The 15,871-nt window shown below is 37.3% G+C and overlaps 1 protein-coding gene across 1 annotated transcript; it reads right to left on the reverse strand.

Annotated features, from left to right (window-relative positions):
• Positions 1–7,479: 7,479 nt before the first annotated feature.
• On the reverse strand, positions 7,480–15,722 carry LOC131955823 (uncharacterized). The gene is made up of 2 exons (XM_059320105.1): positions 15,576–15,722; positions 7,480–12,804 (listed from the first exon to the last, which is right to left on the reverse strand). Exon 2 carries the CDS (start codon positions 12,682–12,684, stop codon positions 7,489–7,491), a length of 5,196 nt encoding a protein of 1,731 aa, XP_059176088.1. The 5' UTR covers positions 12,685–12,804; positions 15,576–15,722; the 3' UTR covers positions 7,480–7,488.
• Positions 15,723–15,871: the final 149 nt, after the last annotated feature.

Below are 15,871 nucleotides of genomic sequence, written 5' to 3' on the forward strand. Positions count from 1 at the left end.
CTTTAACCACCAACGTCGTCACAATAATGAGCAAAAGCACACACACCGAAATTATCACAGCCCCCTCTACGATGTAGTCGGGCATTTGGTAGTGGATCGCAAAGGCGTCCACGGTAAATTCCCCGTATGTGCACGTATAGGTTCCCGCGTCCGTTTCAGTAAAATTTGTTATTGTCAATGTCCAGTTATCCACGGTAAATTTTTCATCCGTGGTTAGGATTACGGTTAAGTTATTGTTGGTTTGGTTAATACTGCTCCATTGGACAACAAACTCGTCAGTTTCGTTGAGCGCGTCTTCGCTTACAGCGCAAAGAAACTCCACCGTGTCCCCAGATTGTGCGGCGACTTCATAGGGTGTGATGGTTAGCAGTTCGTCAGTGAGTATAGCAACACAGGGTATTGCCAGGATGGCTATCACAGTGGGAACAAGAAGAGCGCTGAAGACATACATGATTGATGCTTTGGCGAGAAGGTTAGGGTACTTGTTCTAGCGCTAGATGAACTATGAGTATGTCAACTCATGTCATGACATAGGTAGGACGAAACATTTTGACTTGACCTGAAAATAATAACGTTATTGACCAAAATGTTATACTTAAGCGTAAAAGTAATTAAGAAGCTTCAAAATTCAAAAGTGCGCTCTTTTGACACACAAAAAACAACCATTCAAACCATCAAATTCTCAACAAAGATATTTCTGTTCTTTTAAGGTGGTTGGTAACTCAGTACGTATTGAATGTATCTAAATCCAGGTGTGTTTTTTAATGGGTTGGGATAAAAATATAATTCATCATTATGTTTTTCCTTTCGTGCCCAATACACAATTTATACACATGGGACATATAAATTAGTTTGTTTCAATGCACTCGGCATACAAGGGGATAGTGTGGTCGGCACCATACCCAGCCGCCTTTGTTTCCCTAACGTGAGTCAGGTACCCTTCAGAGCTGGGTGGACTCAGGGACGACATAAAAAGTCTCCTCAAAACGAGATAAGATACCGATACAAAATAAAGCTACCCTTTTGGATCTGACGGCTGACAGAGCAGAAGAAGTAGAGTTCAACTGTTTCTGTGAACACTGCAAAAGGAATTGCGTGGCCAGTACTGTGGCTCAGCAACCATCATTTTCTCAACCGGAGTCAGGGTTTACCCAGGGGCTTCCTACGGACTCCAAAGAAGCGAATCAGAAATCATGTGCTCTACATCTTTGACACAGCGCCCCGTTAATCAGCTATATTTACAAACAAAAAGCTTCAAGATATCTTGCCGTGTAGCTGATAGTTTAAAATAGATTGATGTTGAAGGTTGCGGTTTGTGTGGATGTATAGATAACGGTACTGTCAACCGTAGGTTTGACGTATCATTCATGCGATATCACTCGATGATGTGTGATAATCAAGGGTACACTGTCTGTGTACAACAAACACGAGAATTTTTAAAAGGACCCCCAATTTCAAATTGAAATTTTTATTCTGCATTTTTCACAATCAGAGCCTGAATTTTACGTCTTGGTATAAAGAAATGGTAAAACTGAGTGTTTTTAATAATCAAAAACTCTAAAATGAATATTACAGCACCTTTCCTGGGGGCCCACCGAGAATTTTTGCAAGGGGCCAGTCTTTTCTACAGTCCGCCCCTGGTGAAATGTGGAGCGACCTACATGTTCAAGCTTTTATTTGATTTGACGTTCTTTGAATTATAATCTTGCAAGGGATATTCTCCAACACAAACGCCTATATGGCGCATAACATATTGACGCGCAATACTTAATTGTGTTGGAGCAAATGCCTTCCAACTTTACAATTACGGATGGAAGAGAAACAGAGCTGCTGGGATTTATCGCGAGACACCCCCTTTAGGGTGTTCTAACACCCCCCCCCTCCCCTAACACACCACTGTGAATACACTAGAGGGCATAGGTCAGCTTCAAGTACAGAACTATTCTATTTATACAATACATTTCCAAACGTATCATTTTTATAACACACACCACAACAATAACATTGCTATCGCAATATTCACCAAAAGTTACTTACCTAAACTGTAGTTGTACTAGCGTCTTATTATAGTCATCACATTCTAATGATAGGACGCCCTATCTTTATCACACGAGGTGGCAAACATATAATTGATAACTCAGTGGTTCTAAATCCTTTAAACTTGTTCCACTTTAGATGTGTATCTTTTCATCATTATCTTGCCCAAGCCACACGGGCAGATGAAGTAGAGTTCATCTGTTTCTATGACCTTGGTTAATGAAGGGATAGCGTAGTTAACACTATGTCCAACCGCATTTGTTTCCATTTACTGTGAGTCAGGTACCCATCAGAACTGGGTGTATTCAGGGATGTTCTAAAGACTCGGGCCCGGGATCCAAACTGTTAATGCATAAAACAATTAGGTAGGCGAATCCATTACCGACGACAGACCTATGCCAATACAGTCGAATAGCAATGCTTTTTTTGTTAGAGACGCGTTTATGGACATGATTAGGCTCAAGTATGTGTTGATAAATTTGAAAAAAAAATGTTTATTAATACCCACTTATATATATTAAATCTAAAACAGGGTAACAAGTGTCGACACAAGGTTGGGGTGTCACCCAGTGCGGGGCCTCATGGTGTGTCCCCCACCCTTGTCTGGATAATCAATTTGCAATTAAAAACCTATTTAACTTTAATTACTCATTGAACTGGACACAAATTGTATATTTAGCAATTTTTTGCCTTGGTGTGACACCCCCCTCCCCGACAATGGTGTCACCCGGTGATGTTCGCACCCCCCTTGACGCCTATTTATTAATCACTCAAATCTCAAAAGCAGCCTATTTTTTGTCTGTGGTCTATTAACAAAAACGAGAATCGTAGCGATGCACACACACATTCATTATGTCGACTTGCTTGATGAAAGGTTTTCAATTAATTAGCATGTGAATGAATCTGTTAATAGTTATTTCAAGAAACGCATAGGCTTGTAAAAGACGAAAACGCAAACAATGGCGGCTTCGCTATAAGCTTTTGTATTTCGAAAAAAAAAATATATGTATATATGGCCTATATATACATATGTATTTCGAAATTAATGGGGGGCAAGTTGGCCCCTAAACATCCCTTAGATTCGCCCCTGCCTATATAATTTTACCTTTTGGACTTGTGTTCGTAGACCAATTAAACTATTATTATAGGCAACAAAAGCTTGCTTTATATTATAACCCCTGATACACTCCGTATCATCCCAACTCCCGCCAAACTATCTCGCAACAAGCAGGTATGTAACAACCATCAGGATTTATCTAATCTAACAAGTCCTTGATTTGACACCTTGAAATATCGCCAGCGTTTTAACAAGCCAACTCGTTGCCCTGGCCAACATAGTAGCCTACAAAGTTATTTGTCTACGATTTCGATGTAGGCCCATTTAAGCTCGTACCGCCTAAATTAAAAAAAAAAAAAAACCAGTGTTATGATTTTTACTTTCTCGTATACAGAGTATAGAGGAAGTATTGTAATCGTGCACAAAAATCACATGAAATGTTGACAGTTTTCATCGTTTTACACCTCTGTACTTCATCATATAGGCCTACGGAGTATAGGGGCTTATTTTAATCTGGCAAAAATAATACATGCAGATTTATAAAAATTTCGGCGTTTTACGCGTAATCGAGTCGGAAAAACTGTACTTCTGTCCGTATATCTGTGTGTGTGTGTCTGTGAACACGATAACTTGAGTACCGTTACAGCTAGGTTGTTGAAGTTTCATATAAAAGTTATATCAAATTTGTAGTTCTATATCAACGTTTCAGCGATTTCCGGTAACCGGAAAAGGAACTTATTCTTTTTTTGGTTATTCAAAAGCATATAACTTGATTACTATTTCAGATAGATAAACGAAATTTCACATATAAGTAAAAGATCAAATTCTCTAACATCTGTCAAATTTTGAGTAATTTCCGTTGATCGGAAGTAGTATTTCTGATTTCTAAAAAAAAAAAACACATGTGAATAGTACTAATAACATTCCGCACTATTATACACATTGTTTGGCGTTCACTTGGTGCGCAATTATTTTTTTTTCTACGAGATCCTATTCTACTTTACAAAGTTAAAGTATTTAAACATGTATTAAAAATATTGTCTATATCCCGAGTTGCCATCCCCCGTTGTGTAATGTGTTATATCAGAATATTCGAGAAAATTTAGGGGAGATCACTCTCGGTTTATTACTTTCTCGTATACAGAGTATAGAGGAAGTATTGTAATCGTGTACAAAAAACATTTTAAAGGATTTGATATTTATTTTTCAATTATAAGTTGATCATCCTACACTATTTTAAAGATATTTTTTTAAATACATTTTTTTAATTTCTAAAGAAAAGTTACTCGGAAATCTTTTCATTTTTTGTTCAGATTTGACTTTTAATTAGGAATATTAAAAGTAAGTGTAAAAACATTATGCGTTACAAAAGAAAATGTGTTTATTTATTGAATTATAAAAAATAGTAAATTTAGCTATCGTAGTCCTATTTTAGGATAAGATGTAAAAAAAAAAAACAACAAACAAACAAAAAAAAAAACAACCAAACCGTTTCGAGGTGAAATAATAATATGGTGGCCCTGAAAAGGACCTGGAGAAATTCCTTTTTTTTTTAAATTGAAAGGGACTAATTTTCTTCAGATGTAAACACGACTTTCCATCAAAATGTGAGAATTCGATTACCAAGCCTACACGCCACAGTAAAATGTTCCGAGCTCTCGGAAAACTTCCCACAAGCTGAACAGGGAAGTTTCCGACGCACCAGGGGAGACCAACACAGTAAATATACTAGTCAACACTGGGTAAGCTAAAATAGGTACGGATATACACATACCCTAAAGCAATGTACAACCCAAACTAATCGAGCTCTTAGAAAAACAAAGTTCCAATTTCCATAGAGAGAAAAGTATCAAGTCCTTAGTGGAAGATAACATTTCACTAGATTCTCAATACAAATCGCCAAGAAAATTGAAATAATTTGTCTAGCTAAGCCACGGGTCGCCTGCCAGAGGACTCAGAGCTTCTCATAAAAACATTTCTACAGAGCGAAATGTCTGTAAGTAACCCTGAAAGGCACAGGTCATACGCCAGCGTCTAAGTACAAAGTACCACGTAGTTCCCAGGCCGGGCAATCTACAAGGTGTGTGGTTTAGTAGACGCGTGCCCCGCAAGAAAAAGTCATGAAAATGACAAGCGTGATTTACAACAGGGCAAAGCGGCAACAAATCGTTGCCGAACAGCTGATGCATGTAGATTAGATCTAAGATTTATTCATATATAAAGTGCGGACGGAATAGAAAACTCGTAAAAATGTTTACCCACTCCTAGTTCCTATGGATACAGCAGTTAATTTAAATTCAAATAATCTGCTAGAACATACGAGAATAATTATTAAAAACTGATCTATCCGTAAAATATGATTGAAAAAAAAAAAAAACAGCAACAAAACAAGAGCTCCATTAGGTTTGAAATTTACAATCAACGCGTTCATTAGAAGTGCGATTAAGTTTAGATCTACATCTAGCTAGTAGGCCTATACTGGTTTTTACTTTCTCGTATACAAAGTATAGAGGAAGTATTGTAATCGTGCACAAAAATCACATGAAATAACAGTTTTCACCGTAGTGTCAGCTCCAAGTCACAATTCCTTTCATGCCCGGTCAGTTTTGGGGTAAACCATTAAATCAAACAGTGGGAGTGTCGCCTACCCATCTGATCGTTACCCGCCCCGCTCAGGTAAGGGTGAAGTTATAATAACTAGACCTGTGGTATGACCAGTGGCGTAGGCAGGGGGGGGGGGTCATACCCCCCCCCCATTTTTATATATATAAAAAGTATGAGATGGGGGGTGGGGGTGCAAATCAAAAGTTTGAGGGAGGGGGGGTGCAAATCGAAAGTTTGTCCCCGGGTAAAAATTGGAACCTCCCCTTGAGACGATCCTGGCTACGCCACTGGGTATGACAACAGAGGTCACAAACTTTAAGTATCAGCTTGAGCGAGGCCGGTCAATGTCGATACCCGTGGATTCTGTTTATTCACAGGCACTAAAAAATGTCACTTTATTCAAGCCACTGGCCACATTTTTTGTGTGAATTAGGCTCGCTCAAGGTATTGATAATCTTTGCGCGGGATCAGAAAGTGACCGCTCGGCATATTTTTAAGTACTGCGCGGCCGCGATTAGTTAGAGGGAACACTGACCAGCACTCTAGCAGTAACAAACAGATCACTGTAGTCTGTTAGCTGACCGTGCAACCGCCAGTATTTAATCTCGTTATCTCCCCTTGTGGGTCGGAGTGGTCTAGCGGTAGAGAGCTGGACTGCTAACCTGTAAGTCTCGAGCTCGAATCCGGGTTCAAGTCAGTAGACCGTACCTGAGTCCATCTAACTCTGATGGGTACCTAACTCACGTTAGGGAAAGTAAAGGCGACTGGGCATAGTGCTGGCCACACTATCCCTTCATATGCCGAGGTCACAGAAACAGGTGAACTCTACTTCACTTGCCCTATAGACCAGTTTGAAAGGAAACTTTACTTACTTTACTATCTCCCCTTGTATTATGGGATACAGTCTTTTTTAAAATTAATTTTTTAATGATTGTCCTAATTTCTAATGAGATTAATGTTAAATGTATCTGAAAAATTGTGTGATTGAAATTGTTGCATTAGAAGAGGCCCAGATTTAAGTTACAAGATTTGCTTCATCCCACGAAGAAAAAACAAACAACAAAAAGAAATGTTGTGAACTTAATAAAAGCTTGTAAAAGAAGAAAGGAACAAAAGAGTTGTGATTTGATTTCATTTATAAGTGAAGAGTAAAAAACAATGTGATGGGATGTTAGTATAAATTAAGCATGAAATGATACTAGTGTAGGCTGTTAGTAACAAAGAGGTAAACATGCTGAAATTTAAATTACACTACACCTACAGTTACATTTCAATAAAATTTAGTAATAGTAATAGACATAATATAATCATAATATAATCACAAAAGAAAGGACTATAGATATTAGATAACAATCAATTTAATACTATTTGTAATTGTAATATCAAACATGACATAATTTAATAATGAGTGCAAAAAACACTGCAATAGATGCAAAAATAAAAAAATAAAAAATTAACACAGATTATTGCTCATACAAAGTATTATAATGCTGTTGTTGTCAACACAACATTGTCTAGATCACTAGAATATTGTGACAATACTTAATTTTATTCAGTTAATACAACAATTATTGCACACTAAGTAGGTCAAATACAACTGTAAGATTACAAACAGTGTATGGTCAGTTTTTTAAAATTTTTAAGGCATTACTAAATTGACAAAATTCCTAAATCACATAGGTATTACTAAAAATGACAAATTCCTTAAGTATCACAAAAATAGCAAGATTCCTAATATCACTTAGTGTTCACTAAAATGACAATATTCCACCATTATCACTTAAACATCACTAAAATGACAAGATACCTACATCATTTGAATAACCTTCTTGGATTTTTTCTTCAAGAATTTTTTCTGAATTAGAAACAGCCTTAAAAATTCTCCGGAAGCTCTCATAGCCAATTTTATGGCTGGCATGTTTGGCTTTATAATCATCAAACAAATCCTTCATTGTCAGCCCATATGGTACAGAGGTGTTGCCAGCACTTCTTTTATTACGGCTGTGCTTGGGGCTTTTGAGATTGTCTAACTTATCTTTTTCAAAGCTGGAATCTGCGGATGTCTCCTGCACATACCCACTTTTAAGCTGAGCTGTTTGCTGCATTGATTTAATGTACTGAACAACGGAACACAAAACTTCATTCGATAACTTGTGAGAAGGAGTCTTTTTCCCTCTCATGTCAGGCTGCGTGCTTTTATCCCCTTTGGGTGTTGTTTTTCTGATCGTATCAATGACACTGTCCCATTTGTAGCCGAGGGTTCGGAGAAAAAAATCTTTACACACTTCCAAAAGATTTCCGTCATCGTCAGGGAAATAGTACCATCGAGATTCAGATTTTCTTGTGGATTCTGGCTGATCCACCCGGCGCCGCTTACAGTCTTCTCTTTTAATATGAAGCAGCATCCACTGTTTCCGTTCATTGTAGTTTTTTAAACCCCAGAACAGGTCGTGAATCTTTTGTCGCATTATATCAGAAAATTTGTCAGTGCATTTTTTCTTCTTGCAGTTGCAAGGGGGCAGCAAGGGGTAATGGTCACCATAGTTTCTAGCAGACTTACCCCTGGCTTGTTTTTCTTTCTTTACTTTGGGAGTTTCATTTTTCTTTCCAATGCCTTGGTTCTGGCTGTTACTTCTGTCAGCCATATTAGAATCATTTTGTGTTTGATCTTTGGTTATGTCGAAATTTCCAGCATGCTCATTTTCTTGGTGGAAAACATTATTAGAATAAGAATTTAAAATACTAACTGAATTACTTTGATAGTTCTTCATTTCTTGACAGTGAAGGTTATTATATTGAACCGGCAAAGCTGTAGAGCTGAAGTTTTGGGGAGTTACAGGCATGAAGGTATCAATACATTCTCTACTGTATTCCTGATTATTTCCACTGAGAGTTTTGACCTGGGCTGATGGTGTTGAAGCCTCTGTGGCAGGGTACCCACCATAATTAAAAAACCGACTTGATTCTGCGATATGATGGAGGATGGATTGATACTGGGATGCCATTTGGTAGACCTGGCGTCTGAGGGGTTCGTGATTAGCTATGAGGTATGGGGGTAGTTGGTTCTGGTTGGTGGTAGATGGTAAATCAACCATCTCTAGGTGAGAGTTGATGTTGTAGTTGACTTGTTCAGACACTTGGGTAAAATTGTTTGGTGGGATGGTTGAGGAAGGAGTGGCTCCATAGATGTTGACTGGATATTTCATAAACATCTCCTGCTCTGTGATATTAGAATGGTCGTGCTCTAGCTCCACACATTTTGATAGGTGTGTGTTTGGTTGCTGTGGATACGGATACAAACAACTTCTGGGCTCTGGAACTGGGTTGGTATAGACATGCAAAAATGGTGTTGGCGGCAGGGGTGGTAAAGGTTGGCTTGAGTTTACATCAGGGTATGGAACAGAAGTAGAAACAGCTGGTGCGGCAAATTCCTGAGTTTCTGGAAAGTCTTCTGCACTTGAAAGTTCTACGTAATCATGTTCTGGTGTCAGGGGTGCTACAGGAGTGGGTGGTTCTGGTGCTTCATCTGGCTCAGGCACTGGTGGTAGATTTGACAACACTTCAGAATGGACACGTTTAAATACTTTTCTAAAACTCTCATACCCAAACTTGTGATTCGCATGCTTGGTTTTATAATCTTCAAACAACTGCTTCATAGTCAACCCATATGGAATCAAACCAGCAGGGTTAAGATTGTTTCCTTTCTTTTGATTCAGACTTTTTTGCTGATAGAGAGACTGGTAAGTCTGACAAACAGATTCGATGTATAAGGTCATAGAATTTAAAGCCTCGTCTGAGATTTTGTGAGGTGGTGGTTTCCTACCCCTTCTGTCTGGGGCTACAATTTTCTCACCCTTGGGTGTGGTTTTGCCAATGGTGTCTATAACACTGTCCCACTTATATCCCAGAGTTCTGAGAAAAAATGCCTTGCACACGTCTCTTCGCTCACCCTTTTCATCAGGTAAATAGTACCAGCGGCTCTCTAGCTTACGATGAGTGCTGTCAAGTGCCACCTTCCTTCTCTTTATATCAGCACGTTTGATGTGCTCAAGAATCCATTGCTTCCTCTCATTGTAACCATCCAGATCCCAAAAACTCCTATTTATCTGCAGTCTCTGGGACTCGGAAAATTTTTCTGAGCATTTTCTTTTGGTACATTTACATGGCGGCAACACAGGATAAAACTCACCATTATTCCTGTTTGAGTGAGAACAACGTTTCTTGTACTTCAAATCAGGGCAGTAAACAACCCCATTTAGGTTGTCATCTGCCGATGTGGAAGGCTTGAAAATACCACTTCCGACATCCAGAATGACATCAACATCTTGATTACACCGACTGTTTACAGCATTTTTAGGATCAGCAACTGAGTCGGAAACATTGAGCTCATCACAATTTTTCTTCAGACAAAAAATATCACCAGTAGAGTTTTTATGGTCCATTTTACTACTAGCCTTACACTTTTTATGTGTTTTCTTTTTTGCTTTGTTACCTATGCGTTTAAATATAGTCTTGAGAGTTCCATCTGACTTAGGGATAACTTGGTTAAACTGATTCTTAATCTCACTGTTATTTTCTGTTGTTTTATCAGCTGTAGTTTTTGATGATGGATCTCCAGCATTAGAAGTTTTACTCTCAGATTCTAGCTCAGCGTTGGGTATGCTTTCAGGGTCCACAAAAGTTTGAAAAATTCTACGAAAGCTGTGATAGCCCAAATTAAATTTTAAGTGCTTGTGTTTTTTCTTATAATCAGCGAAGAGTTCTTTTGACTTGAGACCTGGTAGGTCATCTATATGTGATTCTGTTATCTCATTCTTAACTGAAACATTATGTGCGCCTAGTGACAGCCTGACAGATTCTAAATAATCTTTTACAGATGTGATAATATGCTCCGGCAGCTGACGGGCTGACTTTTTTAACAAAAAATGTTTTTTTCTATCGATCGAAACAGGTTGTTTAGCTCTGGCTATAGTGTCCACCACACTGTCCCATCTAAACCCCAAAGTGTGAATAAAAAACAGCCTACACACTTCAACAGTTCTGCCGAAGCCATCAGGGAAATAATATTTCTTGGAAATGTGTTTTTTGTGTGGGAGAGGGGCTAATGATAACTTACTTTTTGAAGGTGTTTTTTCTACATATTTCATCAGCCACCGCTTGCGCTCTTTGTAACTGTGAAGAGCCCAAAACATATGGTGTATAGCATGTCTTCTTTCTTCCGAAATTTTTTCAATACATTTGCGACGTGAGCAGTTACAAGATGGGAGAATGGGATGTCTGTGTTTTTTCATTAGTGGAGCAAGGTCACGATGTTTGGGTATTAATTTGTTACTAGTATTTTTAGCAGATCTCTGAGCATTGCTTGATTTATCTATAAGAACAGCACCAGATGAAAGTTTACTTTTTCTTTTATTTCTACCTTTTATAGTTTGGCTACGACAGGCTTCCTCTGTTGGTGACGATGATGCTAAGCCACTTTTGCTTTGTACAAGACTATTAGTATATAGATTATAAGACTTGTTAACTTTGCATTGTGGAGTGGTCGCTAAGGCTGAAAATGAAAGTGATTCACAATCTTGTTGCAGTAAATCATCTTCGGCCATGCTGCCCTGCATCCTTGTCTGTCTGGATGAACGCCTTATTTTAGGCGATGTCTCTTCTGCTGATTCAACCTCCATTTTCTGAATAGAATTTCTTATTCTTTCATTGAAAGACGAAACACAAAAATTATTTTCATTATTTTTACAAGTGTCATAACTCTTCTCAGCTGACTTGGTCTGTCTGTATAAAATACTGTATTTATTAAAGCTCACTGGACAAGAAGGGTAGGTGGTCATAAAATGGGAATAAAGATTCTTAACAGAAAATCTACCTTTCGAAACTTGGCGTTTTGTAGCCTTAAAATTTGTATGTGGTTTTGCAATGCTGTCTTTATCACTACAATTTAGATCTTCATGATCCCTTATAAAAGAATGACAGTTATGTATTGCCTGCGATGTGCCAGCTTCTCCACTAAGGCCTTGCTTTGTGAATTTGCCAAGCCCTAAGGTCTTAAGAAAATAAACAGCACAAACAGGCACGGGGTAACTGAGTTCATCTTCTAAAAAATACTGCACTTTGGTATTACTTTTATAGTGGTGATTATGTGGTTTAGATGACTTCACTGGACTTATGTGTTCCAGCATCCATTTTTTCTGTGCTTGATACGATGGTATACTCCAGAAATTTGTGTAAACTTTAGTCCTGTGTTCTTTTGTAAACATCATATAACAGTTTCTGGCACAGTGGCATGGGGGTAGAATTGGAGGGTTTAAAAATGTTTGTTTAATATGTGTTGTTACTTTACTTTTAACAGATATAGATGCTTCACTCATAGTACTATCCACATCCATAACAGAATTGTCTACACAACATTTCGATTTCTTTATATTACCGTTTAGTTCCGTATCACTCTCACTGTCACTGTTGTTCTGGATAATAAGGATGGAATCATCTTCAATATTCAACTTCATAACTACCTCGTTTTCACATTCATTTTTTCCTATAGTTCGTTTACTATCCTCTGCAATAGATTTATAATCCATTGAAATTTGATTAGATAATGGTGTGTTGTTATAGTGTATGCTTTTAGCATAATTGTATGAGTTCTCGCTAAACTTTCTGCACATGTAAGCATTTCTGAGAAGAGTCAATTCTGATACTATTTTAAGTTTAGAAGATTCATCAACCAGAATGTTAAAATACATTTCCCTGAACTTTACATATGATAAACATTGCTTTGGATAAATTGCATGAAGTCTTAGAAACAGCCTTTTGATTATTCCATATTTATATCTCTGTGTTGAAGCTATATTTCTTTTTGACAAACTTTGACTGTACTTATTTCTAATATAAGTCTTGATAAATGATGTTACAAGACTAATTTCTTTTTCTGATGAGGTGCAACTTCCTTTCATACCATCAGAATGAAAGCTATTTCCATCCATTTTTAAAATCAAGTAATTTGTTGTAACAACAGCTCTAGACTTCAAATTTTATCAGTAGGTTCTATTACAATGAACCTGATGTCAGGAAAGTAAATTCTTGCTGCTGATACTTGAAGTATGCTATAAAATAAAAAGGAAAAACAAATAAGAACACATATGATAGATCTATACCACATACAACTTAATTAATGATATAAAAATAGGCATTTTTATATAAAGAATCTTGTACTCCTCCTAGTTACTTAGGCTAGCTCATCTCCAAATAGGCAAATACTGACAAATAGATCTAGAATCTAAAGGCCCCTATCTAGTCTACAATAGTTTACAATAGTAGTGACGGCTATTAGGGGCAGATAAATCAGTTTTTAATCAATTTGAAACTAATGGGAGGTAATTATAAGTTATGCTTGATCGTCTGTAAACTGTCGTCACGGACGGCTGCTTTCACGAGGGGGGGGGGGGGGGGAGGGGGATGATAATTATCCTTAACGAGCTACTGATAGTGTTTTAAAGCAAAATATTTTCAGTCGCAGCATGGTAGTGTTGAATTTTTTAAAAATTATGAATTTCTGAAAAGTAGAATCTATATATACAGTTCTCTTTATTGGGACCATGCGAGACACCAAGAGGTAAGCTCAACAGACTATATCACTACCAGCCCCACCAGTGTGGTGAGCTGTTTACAATCGTAGTGACAGCTATTAGGCATTAGGGGCAGATAATTTAGTTTTTAAACTATTTGAAATTAAGGGGAGATAATAACATGTTCTGCTTGCTCTTTTTATTGTCGCCTGTAAACTGTCGTCACAGACGTCTGCTTTCACAGAGGCGGAGTGGGTGAGGAGGGGGGGGGGGAGGGAGAGGGGGGTAGGAGTGGAAAATGAGGGTGAGAATAATCGTCCTTCACTAGCTACTGATAATGTTTTAAAGCAAAATATTTTCAGTCGCAGCATTGGTAGTGTCGAATTCACAAATTATGAATTACTGAAAAATAAAAATTAAACTAAATAAATAGCGACGTATTCTACGTCGCGGGTCAGCTCGTATAATAAAGTAAATAAACGTAGGGCCTATCCTCTAGATCATGGGTTCCCAACCTGGGGGTCGCGAAGGTCTTTCTGGGGGGTCGCCAACTGGTATACTAAACCTTAGTAATTTGAAACAAAACATAAATATTTAGAAGAATTTTTGAAATTCGGCTTCATTAACATCACTGGAAATGAAATATAGAAGAAACAAAGCGCACTGTACAAAGTTGTTCTCAGTCACGAATCTATGAAATCTTCAAAACTAAAACGTCATTCGGAACACACCAAAAAATATATGGAGTTCTTTCGTCGGTAAGAAGCTAATTGCAAACGCCAGAGACTTGATCGAACAAGAAGTTTTCACCAGCATTAGTGCAAGCATCAAATGAAGTCGCAATAGAAAATGCCAAGCAAAAAAAAAAACAATAGGAGAAAATCTCATCAAACGCTGCTTGTACGTAAATGTTAAATAACAAATTTTTCTTGAAATTAAGCTTTCACCATTGTTTGCTTTTCAAGTTGATAAATCAACAGACGTGAGTTCGTGTTCACAGTTGCTGGTCTGTGTCTATATTCACGTGGATGATATCAAAGAAGAGTTGCTCTTTTGTGAAGATAGCATGGAGAAAATAAATACCTTTTTTGAAACTGGATGATTAAAATGGGTTAGAACGGCTGTGGGGGTTTGTGCGGATTGCGCGGCATCTATGTTTAGCTCAAAATCGGGCTTTCAGAAAACAGAAAAGATTTAGCTCCCTAACCACTGCCCTAACCAATCGACATCAAGAGTCCATTGCTAGTATAAGTCGTAAATTATATAAAATCTGGAGCCTTCAAAGAACTGAGCAAAAACATTAATATAGATCACGAGGTTCTGCTCTTCTACACTACAGTACGCTGGCTGTCAAACGAATTGTTGTTGTGTTTTTGAATTGAAACCTGAAATCAAATTGTTCTTGGAAGTGCAAAGGAAACAAGACTTCTTGGTATACTTAAAACGACATAGAGTGCTTGGAGAGAGTATCATACCTAGCAGATGTGTTCAAACATCAAGATAAGCTTAACCTGAAGCTTCAGGGAAAATGAACGAATATTATAACTTTCCATGATAATCTCGGGGCATTTTCATCTAAACTGCAAAATCGGTAAAGAAAATAAATCTTGGAAATATTGTAAATTTTAGAAACTCTGCGGTGTGGTAGATGAATCTGATTGTGAGATAATTAAAATTTTGAAAGAAGCGATTTCTGGGCATCTTGAATCTCTTGAAAACGAACTGCATCGCTATTTCTCTGAGTTGAAAAAAAGAAGAATCTGCATTGACGCATTACCCATTCTCTTCTTCCCTTGATGTTGCCAGCATTCCCGATGAATTACAAGATGAATTCTTTGATTTGCAGAATGATTCCGAGTAAGATGAAAAACTGCAGACACAATTTTGGTGTAGTTTTCACCATTCATACCCAAACGTAAAATTGATTGACTTTTCGATAATATATTTTCAACACTATTCTTCGATTAAAAACAAAATTAAGATAATTATAATGACATAGGTTGGAGTTAAAAAAATTTTTTAATTAAAAAGTTAACCACTAAGGTTTAGTGAATAGTATGCTATTTTACTCATGCTATTAAAACAGTTATCAAGAGTAGTTCATATTGAAAGTCTACTAGAAAATCTTATTTTATTTTAATGCTTATTAATTTCCATACTAATTTCGGCTTTTTAATTCTATGGGGGTCGCGGGTCACTTACTTTTTATAAAAGGGGGTCGCCACTCGAAAAAGGTTGGGAACCACTGCTCTAGATTCTAGATCTAGATCTATATAATTTTTTTAATAATCTAATAAAATTAAACTAACTTTTACGTGGCGTCCTTTTGATGCTGATTATACTTTTATTATTTAATTATAGACGACTAGAATGTAGATCTAGGTCTAGGTCTATAATATTATTAACAACGTTACAAAATATGAATATTAAAATAAAAGTCAAATAACTTGTTTAGCAGTAGAATAACTCAGCGATTGAATTCAGCTTGCCAGATTTTTCACATAACTCAATGCTATCGGCCTATCAGGCTTAGTCAAAACAAAAAGGCCCTACTATTTGTTCCTAACGAAACATGTTTTTTATTTTATACAAATATAGATCAAGT

The sequence above is a fragment of the Physella acuta genome, unplaced genomic scaffold (assembly GCF_028476545.2).
Source record: "Physella acuta isolate Inbredline_101_S28 unplaced genomic scaffold, ASM2847654v3 ptg001108l, whole genome shotgun sequence".
NCBI lineage: Eukaryota > Metazoa > Mollusca > Gastropoda > Physidae > Physella > Physella acuta.

Bases quoted from the DNA above. Each gene is read 5' to 3' on its own strand.
- LOC131955823 (XM_059320105.1), bottom strand. From the start codon at position 12,684: ATGGATGGAAATAGCTTTCATTCTGATGGTATGAAAGGAAGTTGCACC.